Source organism: Moschus berezovskii, chromosome 20, assembly GCF_049115385.1.
Source record: "Moschus berezovskii isolate FMDL1 chromosome 20, NW_MosBer_1.0, whole genome shotgun sequence".
In the NCBI taxonomy this organism is placed as follows: Eukaryota; Metazoa; Chordata; class Mammalia; order Artiodactyla; family Moschidae; genus Moschus; species Moschus berezovskii.
Window position 1 is genome coordinate 21182115 of NC_142479.1, and position 25524 is coordinate 21207638.

General features: G+C 62.0%; 1 protein-coding gene across 12 annotated transcripts; it reads right to left on the reverse strand.

Moving 5' to 3' along the window:
• Positions 1-328: 328 nt before the first annotated feature.
• TSPOAP1 (TSPO associated protein 1) lies at positions 329-23069 on the reverse strand. Of its 12 annotated transcripts, none has more exons than XR_016035444.1 (28): positions 22711-23068; positions 21506-21583; positions 21337-21420; positions 20992-21081; positions 20714-20836; positions 20365-20469; positions 18695-18745; positions 18365-18385; positions 17382-17586; positions 16630-16805; positions 15361-15476; positions 15010-15119; positions 10866-11696; positions 10540-10691; positions 9607-9981; positions 9278-9514; positions 8778-8954; positions 7325-8215; positions 6591-6690; positions 6353-6507; positions 5584-5752; positions 5137-5211; positions 4395-4498; positions 4240-4311; positions 3923-4033; positions 3257-3318; positions 2489-2546; positions 1298-1427 (listed from the first exon to the last, which is right to left on the reverse strand). XR_016035444.1 is itself a non-coding variant. In XM_088828622.1 (27 exons), exons 1-26 carry the CDS (start codon positions 23047-23049, stop codon positions 3289-3291), a joined length of 4974 nt encoding a protein of 1657 aa, XP_088684748.1. In that variant the 5' UTR covers positions 23050-23069; the 3' UTR covers positions 1287-1427; positions 3257-3288. The 12 variants fall into 12 exon arrangements, 10 of the variants coding, with proteins under 10 accessions (XP_088684741.1, XP_088684740.1, XP_055255375.2 ...); XR_016035443.1 differs by having other exon boundaries at positions 2489-2606; XM_088828622.1 differs by lacking the exon at positions 2489-2546 and having other exon boundaries at positions 1287-1427; positions 5137-5208; positions 22711-23069.
• Between the last annotated feature and the right edge of the window lie 2455 nt (positions 23070-25524).

Sequence of the window (25524 nt, forward strand, 5' to 3'; positions counted from 1 at the left end):
CAGGAGAACCAAGATTGTGGTGTGTAGTCAGTTCAGTCCCCCACCTTGAAACTGGTGCCTTCTCTCCTCCTGTCTCCGCACCCCCTTCCCAGGTCTCTTTCTTCCTCCAGGATCCTGACCCAACTCTCAACACCTGACCCGGTGACCAGGAAGTCAGCAAGTCCCCAAACCTTCTTGAGAAAACAATTCCAGAGCTGCTTGATCTTGGTATTCATTAGTTTTACCCCAGGTCACCCTCAGATGTTAACTTCTGGATTCTAAAGTGGAGTCCAAAGCCTACCATGACCCACCCCTCAGGAGTCCTTCATCCCAGGTAGAGCCCAGCATGGGTTTTGTGAAAATAGACTTTATTATAATAAAATGTCTTTTTAAACAAATGCCCTCACCATTCCACACCCCCTGGAGACCAAGGTGGGGGTAGGAGTTCAAACAATCTCCCACCACAGCAATGGAAACATGCAGAGACACTCACCCAGCCACAGTGTGAGGGGAGGGGTGCTAAGGGGAGTGGGGGGACAAACCCCCACCCCACTCTGAACAGGGAATGTATGAAAATAGTTGCATAAATCTGTCGTCTCCCCCAGCCTCCAGACTCTAACAGGGGCCAGAGGAAAATGATGCAAAAGAGAAGTTGAATCCGATGAGAAAAATAAGGCAAACCCAACTCCTGCTTTCTGCCCACTGGCCCCGGGTCTCTCGGCCAGGAGGGCGGCTGGCAGGGGGTGCGGAGGGGCGCTATGGGCGGGGTTAGGCCCACTTTGGCTTGGCCTTTCTCCTTCCGGGGCCTGTGCGGTGGAAGCGAGAGGGAGGAAGCTGGGCTGAGGCACTGAGTATGTACATCTATATACACAGCTCCGCCCCAATGGGGGCTCCGCAGAATCCAGTGCAAACTTTCCTTCAGGGAGGGAAGACAAGAGGATGGCCCACGCCGTCGGAACAGGATCTCCCCGAGTCAGGCGTGTGGAGGCCGAGAGGGGACTAGCATAGCGCGGTGGACACCAGGCGCTGATGGCTGAACCAGGAGTGACAAGTCTGTGTGACCAGGTGCTCAGCCCCTGGACTTGCTCCTGCGCCGGGACTCAGGGTCCCTGCCTGTAAGAAGACGATGCCCATCCAGAGGACCAGCCGCTCCTCTAGCTCTGACCTTCACTGAGTCTGAGTCCTGTCCCAGCGCCACGGCACTCACTTGGGAGAACCAGAGTCCAGGGTCTTCCCCGCGCAGCTGGGGCCTCGGTCTGGCCACAGCATCACTCCTTCTTCCCCGAGCCCAGTTTCCTGAGGAGCTGCTTTCCCTTGGAGAGGAGAACCCACACCTTCCTGCTTGGGCCCTGTGGCAACCCCGGTTCAACCTCGGGGAAGCAGCGAGGGCCAGGAGTACAGGGCCAGCCTGGAGGCGCTGAGGGCCCCTGGGTTGAGCTGACCCAGTCCTAGAAAGTGACAGAAAAGGGGCAAGGTCAAGGCCTGACTCCCACCCCACCCTGCCTCCTTTACCCCACGATCTCAGGAGCCCGCAGCCCCCAGGTCATCACAGAAGCACGAACCAGAACCCACGGTCCGGCCACTGCCCCATGCAGAGCTCCAAGAGGGCACGATGCTGGGGGAGCATGGAGCTGGGAGTCAGAAGGGACAGACGAGGAGGCTCAGTTCTGTTTCAGTTCTCTTGGACAGGGGCGAAACCCCGCCCCCCTGGGTCTCTCTGCAGGATGCTGGGCTGATGGAGCTCAAGAGCCCTTGTATTTGACCCTTGGGATGGGTGCTCCAACACCCCGTCATCCCCTCCCAGCCAAAGGGAGAGCAAGGACAGGGATGCTGGAAGGAGCCAGACACTCCAGGGAAGGTGGCTCCTGCACCACCGCACAGACAAGAAGCAGGCCCACGCGGTGTCCGAGGGCCTTCAGGGAGGGGAGGAGTGCCCGCTCCACAGCGGGGAAGGTGGAAACTCTTCCTTGGATGGCCCCAGAGAGGGCTGCAGGGAGGCAGGGCCAGAGGCACTCACACTCACCGCGCGCTCTCTCCAGAGAGAGCTGCTCCCTGCCCACCCCTCCCTGCCCTTAGCATGTCCCCTTTGCAGAACCTCCTTGTTCTATGTGCCACCATGAGCGGCTCCCTCTGCCACACGCCCACCCAGACTGTGCTGTGAGTGGCCTAAAATCAGGGGCCAGACAAACAAGAGAGCCACGAGGAAGCGTCCCCCCACCCGCTGAATTCCCACGTCCCCTCTGTGACCTCCGGTGCCTGGTATAGCCCAGTCAGGTCCTGCCAGCCTATGTGTTCTCCACCCCTGCCCCCTACTCCCTTCCTCAAACCCCTGCTTCCACCAGGGCCTGGCGGTCTACTGACAGAACCAATCACAGAGCCCAGGTGCCAGGTGCCCAGCCTGGGGCCCACCTCCACCTAAGGCCCTGGTGAGCTGGCAGGGCTGCCCGCAAAGAGGTCTGCTGGCACCCAGAGGGGGCTTCCCAGGTGGTGAAAGTGGTACAGAACCCACCTGCCAATGCAGGAGACATAAGAGACGTGGGTTCGATCCTTGGGGTCGGGAAGATCCCCTGGAGGAGGGCAGCACCCAGAGGTCAAAGAGTCTCTTTCCAACTAGCCAGGGCTGATGGCTGGCCGGGGTGGGGAGGAGAGTGGAGGCCCTTACCACTCCCGCCCAGGGCTCCTGGGAGGGAGGGCTTGCTGGGGACACACACGGAGGGGCCCCAGAAATGAATGGCTTGACTCCAACTATTTAAACCTCCCCTTTTATACCCGCCTCCCAGCAAGAAAATGGAAAGTTGGGACATAAAATCATGCCTCTGATGCCCCTAAGAGGTCATGATACAGAGGACAAGGGTGGGGAGATGGAGACTATTATTACTGGTGGCATTGTATCATTCTTCTGTCACCAATAATAATCCCAATATTATAATACCATACCATACTCATATAGTATCATAACACACCGATGAGCCACAGTGTGGATGTCACACAGCATTCTATGAGCCACATGTGCTATAGAATATGAAGTCAGCTAACGTGGGACAGTACACACTGGGATGACGTGTACTCCTAAGGCAGCTGGCACTGCCCTGAAGAAGGCAAGGGGAGGGGCTGATCCGAGTTCCAAAGCGGGCTCATGGCAAGAGCTCCCTCCCCTGCTCCTGGAAGAAGGTGGACCAGCCCGTGGGGCTCCCGTGTCTGAGACAAGGAGCGCCGCCTGATTATGGCGAGACGAGGGACAGGGCGACGTGGACCCGGGGGGTCAGTCCCCACTTACATGTCGCTCTCTCTACATAAATCTATCTCCATCTAGCACTGGACTCTCCTCCTCCTCGTTCTCTGAAGAACAGGGAACAAAGAGAGGAGACGCGTTACGGGCAGACCGCGCGCTCTCCACCCAGTCTCCAGTTCGCCCGGGTCACTAGGTCCTACGTGCACAGCCCCTGACTCTGGAACTGGCGCAGATGGAGGCCCAGGGCCTTCTGGCCGGGGCCTGGCCCCTCACCCTCTTCTTGCCCTGGGAGCCAGTAAGTGTACTCCACCCACCCAGGAATTGGGGCCTTGCGGGGCGTCTGGCTTTAAAAAGCACCTGGTAGCCGGGGAGCTGAAGCAGGGGAGCAGGGAGGGTCCCAGTGACAGGGGCTGAGATGGCGAGAGGTGTGGGAGGCTCAAGGGTCCTTTTCCAGGGGGACCTCCCCTGCACTGGCCGGGGGTGTGGACAGCCGGGTCAGATGAGCTGGGGATCAAGGTCTCGGCCTTGCCCCACTGCGCAGAAGGCCACATGCTGGGGGCAGGGGCAGGGGGAGCCACCCTGGCTGGGTTCCCTCTGGCTGTGCGCACAACCCCCTCCTGGGCACCGTGGGCACCTGGACCATAGCACGCGGCTGCACCCCTCCCACGACGCAGCGTAGAGACCTAACTGCTGAGTTGGGTCCTCACTGACCTGGCCCTCAGACGGGGCTGCCCCAGACTCCCTGTCTGAGCCTCCTGCCTCAGGCCCAGGGCCCTCCAGGAAGTTGGATGGAACCAGGCCCCGCTGTCCATTCAGCTCCCCCTGGGGAGGAGATGTGGGTGAGACAAGACCAGAAGGGACCTGAACAGCACCCCCTGGACCCTGAAGCCCCGGGGGGGGCAGCCTGGGGTCGACGTCCCCATCATGGAAGGTGACCGGCCCGTCCCTCTGGGCTTCTATCAGGAACCGGGCTCCCCCCACGGCTCCAGGAGAGCCCCCTTGGGCACACCCCCACCCCATGCCCTCACATAGTAGAAACCGTCATCGTCCATGGCCCCGAACACAGTGATGACGTCCCCCGCCCGGAAGGGCAGCTCTGCCTACAGAGAGACCACGAGGCAGGAGTCAGGCTGGGGCAGGCACCGTCACCACCCCGCCTTGGCTGGGCTCCGAAGGGGCTCACCTCCACATCCATGTTGGGAGAGCTCTCCCGGGGGTTGTAGTCAAATGCGGCCACCATGGAATGGGGAGCTTTCAGGCCAGCAGAGGAGGCCAGCTGGGGGGGCCCTGGAGGGGGAGGAGAAGACAAGTCAGGATTCTTTCTAGGCACTCCCACCCCTCTCCTGTCCTCAGCATTGGAGACCCGCCGACCCAGGTTGCCGCCTCTGCAGCAGCTGTGGCCCCCTGCACACTCTGCTTCGGAGAGAAGGGGCCTCTGAGCCCTGCCCCTGGAGGGGAGGGGAAGGCGGGGGGCGGGGGAGCTGGTGCGGGACAGGCAGGATGCTCAGCCTCACACAGGGAGAGATGCAGAAGGACCATCAGCCCGAGAGCAGACCCGCCCTGTGGTCTTTACAGTGAACTAAGGGCCAGATGAGGTCGGTGACTTGCTCCAGGTTGCACAGAATTTACAGCCAGGTGCTTTCTGGAATGGGGCTTCCCGGGTGGCACTAGGGGTTAAGAGCCCGCTTGCCAATGCAGGAGACATAAGAGACAAGGACGCTTTCTAGAACAGAGGTTCCGGCAAACCACTGCCCATCCCCATTACAGTGAAGCTCCCCATGGGACGCGTGGCTGTGGGTGAAGGTGCGGCTGGTTCCCTCCACCTGCTCAACACAGACCCCGTATGTGTGTCCCAAGAGCCAGGCAGTGCCCCCGCCGCCTCCCTCCTCATCCTCAAGGGTCCTGGAGAAGAGGCTCACACCCACCTTTCTTGGAGCGGCGGGGCTTGGGGGGAGGCCCGGCGGTGCGGGCTGTGGAGTAGATGAAGGGGACGTTCCCTGCTACAGACAGGCAAGCGGACGTTAGAGGGAAACGGAGGTGAGGGAGCGAGGCGGACAGTGGCTCTGGTCTCCTCTTGGGGCTGTGCTGGGGTTCCTGCGCTCAAGCCTCTAAGGCCATTCTTCCCCTCCCATCCCCGACCTCCAGGATCCAAAATACACGGCCAGTCCCCCTGCAGCGGCCCCCAATCCACGTGGCAAGCTCACTACTGCAGCCATGTGGGCCCGAGTCCCTGAGGGCCCCAGTGAGTCTGCCAGTCTCTGGAGCAACCAAATACCCTGGCCGCTTCCGACATCCAAATTACTTGGGGTTGGGGGCTGTTAAGTCAGAACTGGGGTGGGGTGCGGTGGGCGAGGGGCAGGAGCAGGTCATACCTGAGCCCTCAGCGAGAACCTCTGGGGACAGATAGCCCCGCTGGAGCAGCTGCTGTGTCCCTGCAGGGCTGTCTACGGCCACTTCAGCCACCATGTTGCAGGGAATGTAGCCCCACCGGCCCCCACCCTCACCCCGGTAGAAGCCATCTGCGTCCTTGTCTCCAAACACCTGGAGGCAGAACAGACTAGCTGTGTCAGCAGGCCAGTTCCTCGTGCTCCCTGCACCCCGAGCCCACAGCGCCCCCGACTCGGGACTGCAGAAGAATGCTGTACCTTTCATGGAACTGGAAATAAGGGGAAATAGCCAAGAAGGATCAGAGGGATGACAGAAAACAGCTCTATCCGTATGATCATCACTCACTATCTGCACGTCCATTTCCCCAGTCCACCCCAGAATGGATCTCCCTGACCTCAGAGTTTTAGCCCAAAGTCTTCAGGAAATCCTTGGAGGCTCAGTAGAGGCCATCATGCTAACAGCAGCAGTATCACGCTGTGCCACGTGCCAGGCAGTTTCAGCGCTCTGTGGGTACTGAATCCTCTAATCCTCAAACAAGTCTGTGAGGCAGACACTCACACGATCCTCACCTTACCCATGAGGCCCGAAGGAAAGAATCTACTCCAGGTTTCACAGCTCAAAGTGGCACTGTCGCGACCCCACTCCACATCACCTGGCTCTAGAAGCTGTGCTCCCACCCGGGTGTGGCTATGACCCCTCCAGGACAAGGCAGGAAAGGAGGGAGGGAGCAGGACCAGACAGCGAGTCAGTCACCTTCAGGATCTGGCCCTCCCGGAACGGGAGCTCCTCTTCCCCGGCATCAGGGTTGGGTGACATTGACACGGGGTCGTAGTCAAACAGAGCCACAAAGACCCTAACGGGGAGGTCCCGGAGGGCCAGGGCTGCTTCTGGAGGGCTCCTCGTGGGTGCTGCACAGGAGAAACGGCAATCAACTCTGGCCAAGGAGGCGGGAGAGGCCCCTTGGCCTGGCCCAGCCCCCGCAGAGGCTCACCCAGCTCTGTGGAGCCGGGCCTGGGGGCCCGGGCCCCTCTCCGCTGGGAGCCGCTCCGCCCTGGGCTGTCCAGCCCTCTGGGCTCCCCAGACTCTGCTGCCTGCAAAGAGAGGGCAACAGACAGCAGGAGTGAGGCACCACCCCTCTGATGGGCGCCTCAGCAGGGGCAGGGTCCCACGAGCGCTCCCCCCAGCTCTGCCCCGGCAGCGGCAACAGCACAGCAGAGCAGGGACACACATTCCTCTCCTGGAGCCATCGGACACCCCCACGGGGGGAGGAAGGGCAGGAGGGGAGGCCCCGGCTCCGGCCACCTTAGCAGATGAGTGCAGTAGAGGGACTAGGGTTTAGATCTGAGAGCTGGCCGAGGAGCGTGTGAGAGGAGGGCCTCTTCTCGGTGTCGGGGTTGGGCGATGATGGACATCGCAGGCTGGGTCCTGAAGCTGTCACTAGCTAAGCAGAGGAAAGGGTCACCTGCCCCAAAGGCAGGGGGCCTGCTGGCAGCAATGGGCGACTTATGGCCACAGAACATCGGTGCATCCCAGTTCCGATCCATCGGCAGAAGCAGCAAAGCAGTGGAATGTGGGTGGGAGGAGGCAGGTGAGGGAGCCCCGAGGCCCCACCCCACCTCTGCAGATGGAGGCGGCAGCGTGGAATGGGAGCGGCCGGTGCGCAGCAAGCAGGGCCACTAGGCGGCGGCAGGCAGGGGGCTGCCCGGGCAGGGAGAGGGCACGGACCCGGGGAGGCGGCTCCTTGGCTCTGCCGGTCGCACTGCGGCCTCTCCGCTCCAGCTCCCCCTTCTCCCAGGCCGGGCAGTACGGGTAGGGGTGGGGGCCTGAACCGGACTTCGGAGGTGCCCTGGGCCTTCCCACAGGGGCTGCACCCCAGGCTTCCCCATCTCCAGGGCAGCCGGAGCTGGTGATGCTCATGTCCCCGCTGCCCGTCTCTTGCTCATCCTCAGAGTCATATTCGATGCTGATTTCCAAGCACTTGGGGGAGAGGCAGCTGGCCAGGCCCGGTTCCGGTTCTGGGGCCCGGCCCCGGGGGCACTTCCTCGAGGGGGCGGGCCGCGCCCTCCCGCCTGCGTCCTGCGGAGCCCTGGCGCCCTCGGCCGCCGCGGGGCCGCCCCTCTCGCGCGCAGGGCCGGGTGCTCGGCCGGGGGCCTGGGACCCGCCGCCGCCGTTGCTGAGAAGCCGGCTGCAGTGTTCCCGGGGATCCGGGGACCGCCTGCGGCCAGGGGGCTTTTCGGGGGAGCCACTTCCTTTCCTCCAGCTGCCGCCACCGACCAGTCCCAGCGGGTCCTCCGGGCGGTCCCCAGCCCTGCAGGGCTGGGCGGACGAAGCGCAGAGGCCAGGTCCGCGGGGTCGCGCGCCGTCGCAGCCCAGCCCCGGAGGCAGGGATGCAGGCGGGCCGGGGTCTCTGGACGCAGAGCCTGCCCCGGGCCCCTTCTCCTCCTGTGCGGCCTCTCTGGCCTCCCCGGCCTCCTCCTCCTCCTCTTCGTCCTCCTCCTCCTCGGGGATGCTAAACAGCTTCTTGCTGCGGAAGTGCTGAAGGGGTGGCTCCAGGATCTGTTCCAAGATCTCCTCGTCGCTGTCGGTCTCACAGAAGGGGTCGGGCTGGGGCTGGGGCTGGGGGTCGGGGGACGGGCGCAGGGAAGAGAGGTCCGTGGGGAAAGGACAGAGCTGTGACCTTTGCCCTCAAAGAAAGGCAGGGGTTTCAGGTAACCCAAAGCCCACCCCCCCAACCCTGGTCACCTCCCTCTAAGAAGGAAGACCAGAGAGAGAGTCTGGCCCAGAGCCACACAGTGTGTCCAGGGCCGGGCCACGGGGAGCACTAAGGAGCCCGCCCAAGAATGGGGTGTCCAGAGGGGCTGAGTGTCGGGGAGCAGGCCAGGCCTGAGATGGCGGGGGGCCTTCCAGCCCCTCCCCAGAAGCTCCCAGCACCGCGAGGCTCTCAGAGGGCACTGCATCAAGCAGGCTTGAGTGGGAGAAGTTACAGAATGGGGTGCCTCGGTCCCCCCTTCCTTTTCAGGAGGGTCGAGGCCAGGCCCGAGCTACTTCCTAGCTGCCGCCTAGCAGAGAGCCCAGACCGCACACTGAGAATGCTGCTGGCACACCAGAGCAGCCGCTGACTCCGGGGGTGGAGGCCACAGGAACCTGAGGGGCCCCCAGCCCCTCCTCACCCCAATACCTTGGTCCCCTGCCCCCTGATGCTGTGGCCAGCCACCTGCTTCGGGAAGGAACAGGTCCTGACACCCAGCTCTTCTTCCTCCTCCTCCTCCTCTTCTTGGATGTCTGACAGATCTGAGTTGCGGCCCTGGTCCACACGGGAGTTCCCCGGACGGACCCCCAGCTCGGCCGCATCCTCCTGCAAAAGGCCAGACGTGGGAGGACGGCGGGGAGGTGAGCAAGGGCACGCAGGGACCTTCCGACAGGGTCAGCCCCAGCCAGGATGAATGGGGGGGGTCCCCCTGCAGAAGGAGAGAGGGGCATGCCCCCAAATTGGGGCACAGGCACCGTGCGGGGCGGGGAAAGAAACCTGGAAGACAAAGCGGCAAATGCAAACAGCAAGACACACAGCACAGAGCAGAGCAAGAGCGGGGCAGAGTGGGCAACCAGCTCTGGGCTGGCAGAGGCAGGGAGGAGGCCCTCGACTCCTCGCGGTGGCCCAGGGTGCCCCCAGCCCCGTACCTCCGCCCTGGGCCTCAGCCCGGACCCTGCGTCTCCTCCACGGCAGGCCTGGGCACAGGGCAGCCTCTGGGCCAACACTCCCTGGGTGGCACCAGGTGCCAGGCGGGCCTCTTCCGTGGTCTGCTCAGCGTCCTCCTTGGCCACGGAGGTGGCAGGGCCAGGAACGCACTCTCCCAAGGCGTGCTCGCTGGCCTTCCCATCCCCAGGGGCACCCAGCACAGCTGCCCCAGCCTGCTCCTGGAACGGCAGACACTGAGGGAGGGCCCCCCACCCCGAGCCCAGACCCTCCTCCCAGCCTCCGCCAGCCGCCCTCCTCCCCGGCCGGGTACCTGTGAGACAGGCACTGGGGGCTCCTCTGAGGATCCTCCTGCCGTCTCTCTGGGAGGGCTGGCTTGGGGGGCACCCGGGGGCTCTTGAGCTCCACAGGGGTTGGGGCACTGGAGAGAACTGGGGTCCCCCAGCCCCAGGGAGGCTGGAGCAAGGGGTGGTTTGGCCTCCAGGCTCGGTTGTGGGCAGGTGCAGGGGATCCTGGCCGGCCAGGAGGCCTCAGCCAGGGCGGGGGCGACGGGAGCGGGGAGGGAGTCCGCCGACTCGCCATGGGGCGACATGGTACGCACGGCCACCGCACGGCACGCCTGCAGCCGCTGCAGCTGCGACAGCTCCACCAGCACGCTGCCTGCCGTGGGCGAGGCCACCTCCATGATCTGGGGGGGGGCACAGCATGAGAAAGGGGGGCTGCAGTGACAGCTCCACCAGCACTCTGCCCGCCGTGGGCGAGGCCACCTCCATGATCTGGGGGCGGGCACAGCATGAGAAAGGGGGGCTGCAGTGACAGCTCCATCAGCACTCTGCCCGCCGTGGGCGAGGCCACCTCCATGATCTAGGGGGGGCACAGCATGAGAAAGGGGGGCTGCAGTGATGCCCCCACTGGCCACTGGCACTGTGCCAGGAGCCGCACCCTCGGGTCCCTGGTCTCATCTGAGCCTCCTGGCCACAGGGCCTCAGGGCCAGAGTCCTAGTCCATGGGCTAACAAAGCCCATGCTCTTAACCAACCTGCTACCCAGTGCCCAGATGCCTGGGGCGGGCAGCTCCATACCAGGCCGGGGAGACAAGGCCTCTCAGCATGGAGAAGGGAGAAACCCACGCCCCACTTCCAGGGTACAGGAGAGGGGAGAGACCCACGCTCCACTCCCATGGTAGGGGAGAGGGCAGAGACCCACACCCCGCTCCCAGGGTACAGGTGGGCACCCCCAGGCCGTACCTTCTGCCCATCAGCATAAACGGCATAGCCTGTGACCCGGACGCCATTGGAGGTGCCGGCCGCATCGATCGTCACCGGGAGCCAGCTTATGATCAGGATCCCAGGGGAAGGCCCCGGCTCGACCTGCACATCCAGGGGGGCATCAGGTGGGCCTAGGGGAGGGGCACAAGACCCAGGATTGGAGCACTCCCGCCAGAGAGGACAGCCCACTCTGCCACTTCCCTGAAGATGCAAGTAGCAGCCAGTGTCCCCCTGGGGCCACCCTCCTAAGCCTGACCTCCCCGGGGGCTTACACACACCAGGCACCGGCGCCCACGCCCACCTACCTGCTGGCAGCGTGGTGAACTGCAGGGTGGCAGCCAGTGGCTCTGGCCTCTCCCCGCCTGGTTCCCAGGACCCTCGAGGGGGGAGCTGAGCCTCCACTCGGGCCTGATAGAGGGTACCAGGCCTCAGGTGGCAGAAGGTGGCCCAGTAGGTGCTGGGGCGGGCGGGGGGACATTCTTCCCCGTTGAGGTAGATGGCGTGGGCCAAGCTGCTGTTGCTGGGCACCCAGGAGATCTCGGCAGATGTGGCGGTCAGCCGATGGACCCGCAGCTGGCTAGGAGCCATGCGGGCCCGGGCCCCCAGCAGCAAGCAGCAGCGCAGAGGGTCGGAGCCGCCCCGGCTGGTCAGGGCCTGCACAGAGACCCGGAGGGGCCCCGCCTGTAGGTCCAAGTTCTCCAGTACAGCCGTGGGGGGAGCCCCGGACCCCAGGGCCTGCCGCAGCTCCCCGTTCACACAGACGTGGTAGCCGCACAGCTCCACGCGCTCAGGAGGCGGCTCCCAGGCCAGCACCACGCTGTGGGCCAGCTGCTTCAGGACAGCCAGACGGCGGGGGTAAGGCACGGCAGGGGGCTCCCCCAGGCCCTCGGGCGGGGGGCTCGGGCTGGGCGCCTCCCCGGCTGCCTCGTCCTCCGGTTGGGGCTGGCTGCGTCCCCCGCCACTCTGGCCCCCACTACTGCTGCCGCCTCCGCCGCCACTCAGAAAACTGAGCTCAGGGCCTGAGCTGTGGGACAGGTCAGCCAGCTCCGGAGGCAGGGAGGCCACCAGGTCGTCGTCGGACACACGCTCAACAAAATTGGAAGGGACCAGGCCCCGCCGGCCGTCCATGAGCTCCCCTGGGGAGGGGAAGACAGGAGAGGAGGCGGAGAAAAACACAGCCCAATCAATGCATTGTAGCAAGGCTTGGGGAGTGATCCGGAGCATGTGATTCACCTGTTAGCACTTTTAAAAGGGCAGTCAAGATGTGGACTGGGAAATTATCGTTAATTTTCACTGGTGTGATAACAGTACTATAGGATAGGATAGGCGTCTTAAATTTTAACGGGCAGATGAATCACCTAGAGATTTGTTAAAATACAGATTGTAACTCAGCTGGGTCTGAAGAGGGCTGAGATTCTGCATTTTGAACAAGCTCCCAGGTGATGCTGCAGGGACGAAGGATGTCCAGGTTCTACAGAGATGCACACGGAAGCATGTCTAGGTAAAACATTGTGTGTCTGACTTCCCTGGTGGTACAGTGGTTGAGAATCTGCCTGCCAGCGCAGGGAACACGGGTCTGATCCCTTGCCCGAAAAGATTTCACATGCATCGGAACAACCAAGCCCGTGCGCCACAGCTGCTGAAGCCCAAATTCCTAGAGCCCATGCTCTGCAACAAGATAAGCGCTACCCTCTCGCCTCAACTAGAGAAAGCCCATGCACTGCAACGGAGACCCAGTGTAGGGGAAATTAATCCATTCATTTAAAAATAAATAAAGTATCATCTGTCAACAACTTGCTTTTCAATCCTATTTTTAACCCACACAGGGAAAAGGCAGTTATGACAAAATATTAATAATTGTTGAATTCAGGTGGTGAGTACCTAGGTGTTCGTTTTACAATTTAACTTTTCTGTCTGTTTGAAAACTCTCATATTACATGGGTCTGAGGAGTGAGGGCAAGGGCACCCCTCAACCTTCCTGTGTGGAAAGCAGACATCCTCAAAGAGAGAGGGAGGTCCTGTCTGGCTAGAAGAAAGGCAGGAATCTTGAGAGATGAAAGACATTCATGCCAGAGGAAAGAGCCCCCTGTGGGTTCTAGAAGGCATTGAGATCCACAGCAGGCCTGGGTCTGGGAGCATGACTGGCAGTCAGTTATTCTTTGAACATTTATTTGTCTGCGTCAGTCTTGGTTACAGCAGGCAGGGTATTTGTGTCACACAGGCTCCCTAGCTAGAGTGTGCAGGCTTAGTTGATCCGAAGCATGTGGGATTTTAGTTCCCCAACCAAGGATCAAACCCGCATCCGCTGCACTGCAAGGCAGATTCTTAACCACCGGACCACCAGGGAGGGGCCTGTCAGTCAGTTCTGACAGCCCTTGCAGGAAATGGACCAGCTCCCCTGAACACTTGGTAACAGAACATTATAAAACATTTCTTATTGTTTGTTCATGGGATGTCAAGGATCAAAGAACCTGGACAAATCACAGCTAGTTTGGGAAAAGGAAAAAGAGTTCCAGGGCACAGAGGAGCTGGCAGCTGCTGGGCCTTCTTGGGAAGAAAGGGGAACAAGGGCCAGGTTTAGGGCCAGGGGTGGGTGTAGGCAGTCCTGAGAGGCAGGAGGACGTGGGAGCTTCGCCAACATCATCTCTCTCTACTTAGGCTAGGAGTGGGGAGAAAACTAGGAAAATGAAAAGAAACAAAAAGAGACTTTGAATAAGTTAGATAACAGCGTAAGTAGTGGCTTGAAAGGTGGCCTTCCCAAAATATGTCCATATCCTAAACCCTGAACCCTGTAAATACAGCAAAAGTGTCTTCACAGTTGCAATTTTAAGGAGCTTGAGATAAAGATCACCCTGGATTATCTGGGTGGGCCCTAAATCCAATAACAATGTCCTTATAAGAGGACACACAAGGAGAGGCTCTGAGAGCAGAGGAGGAGGTGACGTGACTGCAGGTGCTGGGACCGGAGTGATGCGGCCACAAGCAGGGAACAACTGGACCCCCCAGAAACTGCACGGGACAAGGAGCAGAATCTCCAGGGCCTCCGTGGGCACGGTGGCCCTGCCAACACCTTGCACAGGCTTCTGGCCTCCAGCACTGTGGAAGGACACATTTCTGTTGCTTTAAGCCACCACCGAGGTGGTGGAAATTTTTTTACGGCGGCACTAAGAAATTCATCCAGGTACTAACACTGTGGGGTGTGATGCTAACGGGAGTGGGACCATCACACCAAGCAGGTCCGCAGCCCTGCAAGGCTGGCGCGGGGGCTGGGGCCACAGTCAGGCTCACGGTCTGGAAGCCCCTGGGGCTGAGAGCAGCGCAGCTGTTGGGTCAGACACAGATGAGATGAGGAACAGCGTGTCTGACACCCACCTGTCTGCATGCCTTCCCAGCTATCCTGGCTTGCATAGTTCAAATCCTAGCACCTTGTGGTTAGCTAACATTTATGTTCTTGCTGGTGGTGACGGTGGTTTAGTTGCTAGGTCGTGTTCGACTCTTACGACCCCATGGACTATAGCCTGCCATGCCCCTCTGTCCATGGGATTGGACAGAGTTGGTGTTTAGATTTTTTTTTTTCTCTCATTAAAAATGCCATTTTTCTGGGAGCTATTTAAACCTTCTCTCCATCGTCCATCCCTAGAGAGAGTTTAGTTGTTTTCCATCATTCCCAGCACCTGCTCAGATTACAGGCATGGGGCCCCAGGAGGAGAGACTGAGCAGGCCCCACAAACCCAAAGCTTTGGGTGATACAGACCCAGACCTGAGCACTTTGCTGAATCCCCAGACACCACTGCAGCTCTCGCCCTGCCCTCTCCACCCCTCATCCTGGTCTCCACACCACTGTCCTCCATGCTGTGAAAGGACACAGCCTGGTGCCCAGCCAGGGCACCCTGCAGAGTCTGCCAGGCCCTGCCCTATTGCCCAGTCAGTAACACGGTGTCTGCCTCGGTGACCTGATCGCCCCACGGGCACCACAGAACTGCCCTGGGCACTGCAGAACCGCCCTGGAGTGCAGCCCTGCCTGGGCCCTGGCAACTGCTGACCACTTGCTGACACCCTCTACTGGGCCCTGGACTCCGACCCCTCCTCCCCACACTCACTGGGTTCAGCATCAGATCTATACACCACGTGCCTGACCTTGAGGTCACTAGTGCTCACGATTGCCATGCCCTGTCTGCCAACAGAAAAGTGAATTTAGCCGAAATTCCCTGTGACGCTCGGTCTGCCCTCTGGACTGTGCTGGGCCCTGTCCTGTCCTGCACGGGGCAGATGCGGAGTCAGACCAGCTGCCTGCAGAGCCCTGTCCCCACAGGCCACTGGGTCTCTCTATGCCTTTCAGCCGAGTCTGAGAAGTGACAGTGGGCTCAGAGGGTGCAGATAGGTGGAGGGCTTTGGGAAGAGGAGCTTCAAAGCAAACATGTGGATGGGACGGTCCCCGCCACCTCCTACCTTCAAAGAAGCCATCCTCATCCATGCTGCCATAGATGTAGATGTACTCGCCCGCGGTCAGCGGCAGCTCAGCCTCTGGGTTCTCGTTGGGGCCCTCGAAGGGGTTGTAGCTGCGGAGAGGCCCGGAGGGAGGGGATCGTGACTGACATCCTGTCTCCTCCCCGCCAGTCGCTTGGCCTTGGGGACACTTTGTTGTCCACCGTTAACCACGGGGAGCGCCCACTGCACCCACCCCAGCCCAAGGAGACGAAGATGACTTCTCCCATCATGACCCCCGCCACACCCCCACCATCTCATTCCCCCCACGCACCCCAAATGCCAGACGGCCGGGGCGCAGGGGTCAGGGCCCACCTGTAGCGAGCTAGGAAGACCTGGACCCTGGCTCCGCCCCGGCCGCCCTCTGCCGATGCTGGGAGCAGCGAGACGCTGTCCGCCTCCAGTTCCTCCACCTCACTGGCCGTGTCCACCTGAGGGCAAACAGAAAAGGGCCCGTCCTCTCCAGGACCCAGGGGCCGACCGCAGACCCGGCGGGGGAGGCCCCGCTGCCCTGAGACGAGAAACAGCAGATGCTGGCCAAGGCCAGTGGCCGTGAGCTCCGCTGACGCTTTCTAAAGCAGGACGTCAGCCCTCGGGGCCTGGTGGAGCCCAGAGGCGGGGGTCACAGGAGAGGGGTCACGGTGACCCCTCCCTGAGCCCGGCCTCTGCTGCACCAGCTCAGTAAAGGAGACCACCGTGCCCAGCGGAGAGGGGGCAGCCACTCTGGCGGCGGGCGGTGAGGGGGCGCCCAATGACAGTCTGTGTCCTTAAGGTTAAAAAACTGCAATAAAGCACTCTAGCTGGAAGCAAACGGGCAGAAGGGGCTGAGAAGTCCCTGCGACAGAGGTACTGCCAGGGCAAGCAGGGGCACCCAAAGCCAGCACCTCCACTCCTGCCCACAAGGGGACGGTAGAGGCCGCCGCTTCCCACACCCAAGGCTGCAGGGCTGCTCCGGACGCCCCCATCCCGCCCCCGCCTCCACACTTTCTGGGTTTGGGAGGGAGAGAGAGAGGGCTGAGGTTGTGAGTGATACCAAAGAACTTGGCAGTAATACCAGCTGCCATATGTTAAGCATCTACTGCGTGCCCCACACGGCGGGAGGTACCGTCCTTGAGTTGTTTTCACATCATCCTCCCCACAACCTCACCGGGCAGGCTTGTTAGTTCAAAACTCAGACGACAGCGAAACCCAAACCCAGAGAGGGTCAGCAACCTGCCTGAGACACAGCTGGGACCTCAATCCCAGATCCACTGCCCCTTCTCACAGCGCCACCGGCTTCTGCCACGGACACTCTCACCACCAGCCTCGTTATGTGGGTCCTGGCCCCAAAGGGTCTCCCTCCCTGCAGCCCAAGACTCTAGGGCCTTGCTGGGCCCCAGAGGGATGTGCTGGGTAGCCCCTGAGGAGTGACGGCAGGCAGGACCAGCAGGCTGGACAGGCCGGGGGGAAACCACAGGCCCCTCTCCTCTGGGCCCTGGCTAGACCCCCCACACAGGTCAGCAGCCCCAAGCTCCTGGGCCACCCCTTCAGTCCACCTGCCCCCCCTAAGCAGAGCTGGAGCCCAGACCCCTCCCCAGCACTGACCTCGGGGGTTGGGCAGGACTTGGGGCTGTTGTGGATGGACTCAGAGCGAGAGGAGTTGGACAGAGACTCTGCCTTCTTGGCCGGCGTCCTTCGGGAGACCCCAGCAAGGGTGGCAGCGGCAGGCTCAGAAGACTTTGGGGTGCAGCGCCCCGGGGAGGCCGGTGGGAGGTCAACGTCTAGAGGAAAGATGACACGTGGCCTTGGGGGTCAGTGTCCCGAGGAGTGACCAGTGACCACGCGTTCTCTTGGAGCTAGCGATCAGGCCCTCCATGGCCAAGTTCCCTCACAAGAAGGGAAAGCCTGGGGGAGCTTACTAAGTGGAGATGGAGGAGACTTACACATATTATTTCACAGCATCCTTAGAGCAACTCGATGAGGTGTAGTGGACGCCCCTGTCTCAGAGCCTAGGACACACGGCCCACAGAGCTTTAGCAGCATCACTCCCTGAGTGAGTGAGCCGGAACCACCTGATCTGACCGATGCCCAGCTGGCTCCTCGCCAGCCCACACAGCCAGCCACTGACTCCTGGTGCCCACCTCCCAGCCAGGACCACAGAGGAGGGGGAGGAGCAGCTACCTGAGATTCTCCAGTGGGCTCAGTCATTTCCCTCCCACCCCCGACCTGGAGCCTGGGTCAAGCCAGAACGGGCTCTAACTTGCCATGTGACTTTGGGTGAGCTGCTAGCCTTCTCTGACCCTGAACTCCGCTTGGGACAATAACACCAGGCTGATGGCACTAGGGGTCTACCTCACCTTTGGGGCTGGATCCGCGGCAGGGCTGCGGGGTGCAGCAGCAGCAGGGGGGTGGCGGGCGGTCCCCTGGGGCACTGCAGCCAAGGGCGGAGGTGAGAAGGTCCAGGGGGCCGGGGTGCAGGCGGAAGGCCTGGAGCTCCCGCGCCAGCAGGCTGAAGCGTTCGGTCTGGCTGCGGCACTGCTCCTCCAGCTCCCGGACCCGGACCTGGGCCGAGACACAGGATGAGCCACCAGGCCACAGAGCTGCCTAGGCCAGCCCATGCCATCTCCACACAGCCCCACTTCAGATCACGCCCGCCCAGGCCCCAGGGCTGGGCATGAACCCTCAGCCTGGCCGCCCGGCTGCCCCAACATCAGGTGGCTGAGGGTCGAGATCCGGCACCGCGGGACACTGTCACTCCCAACCCTGCCTCCAGCCCAGCCTTGTGCCCCAGGCGGTGGCTCTTTCTGGGCCAAAAGGGGTCGCCCCACCCCATCACCACCACAGTATCACTTCAGGGGTTCTCTCCACTCCGTGGCTCATCACCCTCCCACAGCCAGTAACCCACGTCCCTGCCCTCAGAGTCGTCCCCAGAGACCCCAGGAGCTCGGGACATCATTGGGATAGGAGTGAGCCAACTCCCAGGAGTTTTCCTCAAGGATCAGGAGAGTCCCCATCAAGGGGGTCATGGGTCAGACTGGCTGTCTTTGGAACCTCCTCCTGGTCTCAGGGTCTGGGTTTCAGAGATGGGCAGGGCCTGTGTGTGCCAGGCACAGTGGCAAGTCTGGGCCCGGGGCGGGGGAGGGGGGCCCACATGTCCTGTGAGAATTCCAGCCCATCTACAGAGTCTCAGCCTGCGACCAGTCACACCCCTGTCATTGGACAGGAGGGCTGGAACCACCTGGGCCTGAGGGAGGAGACTCAGCTCAGCTAGCCTGGAGGGGTGTTAGGGAGAGCCCCCTGCCCCTGCTCCCCAGGGAGGTGGGGGATCAGGAGGCTGTACCTGCATGGAATCCAGGGTAGACTGCGGTGGGAAAGAAAAGCCCAGAGGAAAGGTTAGAACTCTTACCCGGGGGCATTACCCAGAGAGGGTGAGAGGGGCCCAAGTGGACACAGCTCAGTCAGCTCCCTGGACCGACTAAGCAAGTGCTAACTGGAAAGACATTTCAGGGCCAAAGGTAGAGGGGATCGCCCCAGCCCCCAGAGCATTTAGGGACCCTTCCTGCAAGCCCACACCCCCACCCACACCCAGGCAACCCCCTGCAGCACTCTCTGAACCGCCCCAGCCTTCCCCTCAGCTAGAAGCACAGGTGGCCACCTCCAGGGACCCTACCTCCAGCAGCTGCACAGCGCCTTCATGTTCCCTCTGGGCTTCCGCCTGGGCCTACAGGTGGGAGGAGGCAAATGCTGGAGGAGAGGGGTGAGGACTGGGGTGGGATCGAGGGAGGAGGGTAGGCAGGACGAAAGAGGAGAAAGGAGAGGAAAGGGGGCTGGGAAGGGGCTGTGGATGCCTCCCTCCGGTTCCCATTCTGAACTGTACCCTCTCTGAATGGCACCTCGAGTCCAAAGGCAAAGGGGCCGAGAAGAGGGGCCTGGGACTGTTTCCTGCTTCCCAGACCCTCCCCCTCGGGCTTTTCTTTCTCCTCCTGTCTCTCTTGATGCTCTCTGCCAGCTCGTGTTTTGCCCCTTCTGAGTGTCAGGGCCCCACAGGGCACAGTGCTGGGCCCACGGTCACTCTCTCGCTAGACTCTCATCTAGTCGCAGGACCAGATGCACTGAATACTCCAAAACCTGTCTCCAAGACCAACTTCCCCAAGACCCAAGACTCACAAGTCCAGCTGTCTGTGGGCCTCTCCACTAGGGTGGTTAACACACAACCCAAACTTGGCCGAAACGGAACTCAGAACTCGGGATGCCCGACCTCGCAAACCTGCTGCCCGTCATCCCTCCCTCCTGGCAGGTGAAAGGCCCAACCATCCATGTAGTCAGCACTTGGGTGAAAGCGCGAGACACTCAATCAGAAGCCCACAGTGAGTCCTGTCGATTCTCTGTCCACAGTGTACTTCGGATCTGCCCACTTGTTCCCCACCATGGGTTATACTCTCACCCAGGCAGACATCATCTCCCATCTGGACCCCTGTGGCCACCCAACACCTGAATGCCTTGCTTCTGTGCCCACATCCCTGTCCATCGTCTGCAGTGCTGCTGAAGCGACCCTCTACATGACGAATCAGACCATGCCACTCCCCTGCTCGGGACCTTTCAATGGCTTCAAACAACTCAGAAAGTAGAATACCCAAACTTCTCCCCTGACTTTGAAAGTCTGATGCGATCTGGCTCTTGCCTGCTCCTGCCGTTCTGTCCATCCTACCACATGCTAACCACACTGGTCTGTACCCCTCAAGCTTCTCCCCACCACAGAGCATCGGCATGAGTATACCCCTTCCCCTGAGTGTTCGTCAGCTGGCTCCTTCTGACCCTCGAGGTATTAGAGGCCTTCCTTGCCAAGCTCGCTGAAGAGGCCCCTCACCCCATCCCCGCCACCCTGTGTTGCATCAGCCCGGTAACTTTCCCCACTGTACTTGTCAATGCCTGAAATCAGCTCACGCGTGAATCTGTTTACGTGCTGCTCGGTCAGGGACCTGGCCTTTGCCCCTCACAGTCCCTCCAGGGCCTGGCGCAGGGCCTGGCACACAGTGTGTTAGATAGTGTTAGTTGCCCAGTCGTGTCCAACTCTTTGCGATTCCACCGACTGTAGCCCCCCAGACTCTCCTGTTCATGGGATTCTCCAGGCAAGGATACTGGAGAGGGTTGCCATGCCCTCCTCCAGGGGATCTTCCCCACCCAGGGACGGAACCTGGGTCTCCTGCATTGCAGGCAGATTCTTGACCGTCTGAGTCACCAGGGCTTCTCTGTAAATGCCTACACTGGATGAGGGTCGAGAAGCTACAGCTGGGGTATGGCAGCCCCCCACGCTTCCACCCCGCCAGATGCCGCCCCCACCTGCTGCAGCCTCCGGACCTCCTCCCGCTTCTCCTGCAGGCTGAGCCGAGCCTGCTCGTGTTCCACCTCCAGCTGCTGCCGCCGCTGGGCCACCTCCCGCATGTGCTGAAACGCAAGAGCCTGCGTCAAGGCCCGAGCCCTGCTCTACTGTCTACGGAAGATCTAAGATGAGGGCGCCTCAGACACCATGTGTTCCAGACACTCTGTTAAAAAGGAAACTGCGGCTAGAGAAGGAAAGGGCCGCGGGCGCCGGGACTCAGCCCTACACCCCCGCGCCCCACGCAGGGCACATGCTTTGCCATCCCTCTTTCGCCCCGTGCCGCCCTCCCCCACCTGCCAGTGTCCTCACCTTCAGCACCTGCTCCAGGCTCTCCAGCTTGCTCTGCAGGCCTTGGCTCTTGAGAAGGGCTGAGTCCCTCTCCTGCGTCACCCCCAGGAGCTGGCCCCTCAGCTCTGCATTCTCCCACTCCACCTGGACAGGGGGGAGTGCAGGGAGAAGAGAGTGTGAGCCCTGCCCCCAGCACCCCCACCCCCAGGATGCTCTGTGCGCTCCCGAACTGGGGAGTTGGCAGAGGCAGCGCCTTGCCCGGGGACGGGGCACTGGCAGGACCTGAGCAGAGCTGCTACCTGCTCCTTCTCTGTGGCTCTCCCACTGAGCCGAGAGTTCTCCTCCACAAGGCGGGCATTCTCATTCTGGGCTGCCCTGAGCTGCAGTTCCTGCAGGACCAGAGGGGAGCTCCAGGGAGGGTCCCAGCACCCACCTCCTCCTCTCCCCACACACGCACGCACACGTGGGACCCTGCCGGCCCCCTCCTGGGACCTGCATCAGCCAGGAAAGGGAAGCCCCGCCGAACAGGAGGGAAAGTGTGCTTTCGGGGCAGGAGAGAAGGAACTGGCATTCTGGGGGGGCCCTCCACCTGGTGGGCCTGATGGATCCAAGGAGCCGGCCTTCCAAAGCCCCACAGAGCTCACCAGCTCCTCACATCGCCTCTGCTTCTTCCGGGCTTCCTGCTCCAGGCTCTCGCATTTCTTCCGCTTCTTGCAGAGCTCCGATTCCTGTGGAATCAGAAAGAAGCTCCTCACAGAGGAAGGCAGATCCACCCATAAAGGGTCTCCTCCAGCACCTAAACCTGGGTCTTACCAGTTGCTGCACCCTGTGCTGTTTCTCTGGCTCCCCTAGGTCCACAGCTGGGTTTTCCACATCCTCCTGGGGTGTGGCCTGCAAATGGCCAGGGGCAGTGGGCTGGCACCTGAGGGCAAGGCCTCAGGGCAGCCTGCCCCCGCCCCAGCCTGTCCGAGGGGGGTTCCCACCCCATCTCACAGTCAGCAAAGAGATCCCTGCCCAGGAAGAGGAAGGGGTGCTGTCTGCTCCCTCCCCCTGTCTCCAGTTGATCCTGAGTGCTTTGAGATCCAGAGACCCATGATTGCCCTGGGAGATGGGTCCTCTATCCAGGCCAAAGCTTTCCCTTTTTAGCTTGCAGCCGTGCTCTGCACTCAATAACTGTCCTGGGTGTCCTTCAGTGACTGGCAGAGAACTAGGAGGCTGCCTGGGCCCCCAGGGAGGTGGTGTCCCCAGACCTAGGGGTTATGGATCCATAGTCTTGGCCTAGCGCCTACAAACCTGTTCAGACCCTCCTCCCAGCTTCCCCAAGCCCACCCTATGGGGCACGCCCCGGTTATTCATCCGTGCAAACTCTGGAGGACAGGTCTTGATGAGTGATGCTCCCTCCCTGGACCAGGCAGAGGGGCCAAATCCCTTTTCCCTACCCTATTCCCGGAAGGAGGGGGACCCAGGTGCCGCCCAGGACAGAGGATGGAGAGGAGCCAGACCTCTAAGTTACGGAGGTCTGGAGCGGGGTCCCCAGCTTTCGGGTCAGGGGCCGCCTAAGCCCGACGCCCGTTGAGGGTCGCCCGTACCTGGAGCAGGGGAGGACACCGCGCCGCCCCCCGGGGAGCCGGGCCGGGTCTGACGGACCGGGCAGGCGCTGAAGGGGGCGTCCCCGCGCTGCGGCTGCGGCGGGAGGCAGCGGCGCGGGCTGGGCCCCGGGCGGCTGCCAGGGCAACCGGGGATTTGCGGCCGGGCCGTACCACTGGCGGCGCGGCAGGGGCGGCGGGGCGGGCCACCGGCCTCAGGCCTGCGGAGAGGGGAGCCCGAGCCCCCGGGGGCGCGCGCGGCGCAGGTACGAGCCCTGGGAGGCCGGGCCGAGTACCCGGCCCGGGCCGTGCGCGCGCCGCCACCTTCTCGTCGGGGCTCTGAGCGCGGTGCACGGGGAGGGGGGAGATCCCGGAGCCGCTCCCACCCCGTTCTCCGCACACCTACACACCTGCCCTGGCGTCGGCGCTCACCTCTCCCGGGGCCCCCGGGGCGGGCTCCCCTGCTCTGGCCGGGGCAGAGGGGCCCGGGGGCCGGGGCGGCGAGGGCGGCTCCCGCTGGTTGCGCAGGGCGATCTGCCTCTGCAGCCGCAGCACCTCCCGCTGGGACTCGCGCAGCAGCCGGTCGAAGTCCCGCACGTGGAGCCACTGGGGGCCCTCCTGGAGTCGGGGGACCGGGAGCCGAGTCGGGCCTAACCCCGACCAGCCCCGCGCCGTCCCCAGCTGAGCCCGCCCTCCGCCGGACCGCAGAGGCCCTCGGGCGCGGGCAGGTGCGCACCCTCCCCATGCATCTATGCCCGGTCGCAGATGCATGCCTCCACAGCCCCATGCTTCCGCTCGCCCGTGTGCAAACACTCCCGGGAGCTCGTTTACTGGGCACTCGCGGTGTGCTCGGCACTGTGCTCAATGCCTTGTGAGGATCTCTGCACCCCAGTGTGAGGTTATGCGTGAGATCATACAGCCAGGCCCACTGGCTTGCAGCCCGAAACCTGGAGCCCAGAAATTCCCAGGTCTGGGACTCACGGCTCCACCCCCTTCGGTTCAGGCGCCCGGTCCCCGCTCCCACCTGGGCCGTTGCCAGGGGAACCTACTCCCAGCAGCCTCCACCTGCTCGCTTTATTTGCATCTCATTAACATCTCAGTCCGCATCCCGCACCGCCAGGCCGGCGGCCCTAGGTAGGTAGGGCTGAGCCAGAAGGGGTGACCAGGGCCTCTTCGCACCTTGCCCGCCAGGGTGAGCCTGGCCTGCAGCTCCCTGCACTCCCGCTGCAAGGCAGCAATCTGCTTGTCCTTGGCCAACAGGGCGCTGGCTGTCTCACTGAGGTCCCGGGCTCGTTGGCGCGCCAGGGCCTTCCGGCACAACTCCAAGCTGGCCCCTGGACTGGGCATGGGAGCACTCACCTGGCCGGGGGTGGGGTAAGGCCAATGGTCATCTGAGAGCTGGGGCACTTCTCCCACTTCTCAGCTCCTCCCAAAGGAGGGGTTAGGGATGAACACCTTTGAAATGTGGCCTTCACCTGCTTCCACCCTGAGTCTGGATCTACCAAGCTTCGCTTGACCCCTTCCCTCCAATCCTCAAGCGGGAGTGAAAGGGTTAACTCCACCTCCTAGCTTAGGCCCAAAGGATGCTGCTAATTGAGGGCTGCCAGTGTGATGGGTCTTGTCCCTGCCCCCACCAGCTTTGCACCCAGAGATGAGCGCAGCAGGAGGCAGCTGCCAGTGCCAGCACTGGCAATCCAGAATTCTGCTCTCCCTGCCCAGGACCCCACCGCCCAGCCTTTCTCTCCCTCCTGTGGTTCCAGAAGCCCCCAGCCCCCTAACCTGACTGGCATTGGCCCTTCCTACACCTCAGCCGCTGGGTTCCTGCATCCCTGGGTACTAAGAGTCCATGATGTCCAAGCCCCACTGCCCTGGCACCCCTCTGCCCTGGTGGCCCAGCCTCCATCCAGTGGCCTCCCATCCTCACCACCCTCAGGTTAGTCTCCTGCAGCTTTCGGGCCCTCTCCTCCAGGCGCTTGGCAATGACCGCCAGCTCGGCATTCTTCCGCTTCAGCCTCCGCACCTTCTCCTCCGTCTCTGGGAAGCTGCTCTTCCTCTGACAAGGGGTCAGCCAGAATTGGGGCATGTGGGGAGAAGCCCAGCCCCCGCCCCAGACCCAATCGTAACAGCCTGGGCTTTGGGCTAGACTCTTGGGGTCACAGGGGTCTCCTTGGCAACTCTAGGTAGGGGTTCACCCTCTCTGGGTCTTGGGGTCATGTCAGCTCCATGTAGCTCCCGCTTGGAGGGATGTTTGTGGGATGAGAAGGATGCTGAAGCAGAGAGCCAGGGTGTCTGAGTCTGCCTATCCCCCAGGACCCAGGACTTGCTTTCCAAGCCTCACCAGCATCTGGTTCTCCTCCTTAAGGATGGCACAGCGCTGCTGCAGCTCCCCCACGGCCCTCAGCAGCTCCAGATTGGGCCTGTCCCCGAAGCCCATTTTCAGCTTGCCCTGGCATGGGAAAGGATGGGGCACAGCCCCTCAGGAATCACCCTACCTATGGAAATCAGAGCCCTCTGTATGGACGCATTCCCCCCTCCACAGTCCAAGGAGACATGGAGATAAGAAGGTTCTCCCCCACACCCCAGGCCTTCAGAGTGGACTACAGGAGTGGCTGCTTAGTACACTAGCATCTCCCAACCCTGCGACCCTCTCTGCCAGTCCCCAGTTCTTCCCACCAGCGTCCCCTTTAGGGAAAGGCCAGCCTGACTCCCACCCCCACTTGTCCAGGCTCCCCCAGGTCCTGAGTCCCCCAAAGTCCAGGTCCCTCTGTCATCTACAGGAGATGACTCACACCCACCCCAAGCCTTATCCTCCCTGGCTTGGCCCAGCACTGAGCCCCCCTCCGCTGAGTCGCTTCCTCCAGACTCTGATTCCATCACACACACTCCCACACTCCCCCAGTATCCGCCAGCCCCGAAGGACAGAAAGGTGCAGAGAAGAGAAACAGACAGACAGACAGACTGTCAGAGAGAGACTCACAGAGGGAGGGGGAAGGGGAGGGTTCGAGGCAGACAGACAGGCCGAGTCAGAAGGACAGACAGATGGCAAAAAACGGAACCCCTGAGATTTCTGCCCAAAGAAGGGAGGACAGACGGTCACAGAGATGGACCCCCAGACAGAGATGGGCCCGGAGAAGACAGGGGGCAGTGAAGTCCCTGACGATCCCCAGGCCAGCAGGCAGGGTGAGAGCCTCAGTCTCGCAGACCCTGGCCAACCTCAGCTCCCTTACCTTAAAGAAAGCCTCTGCC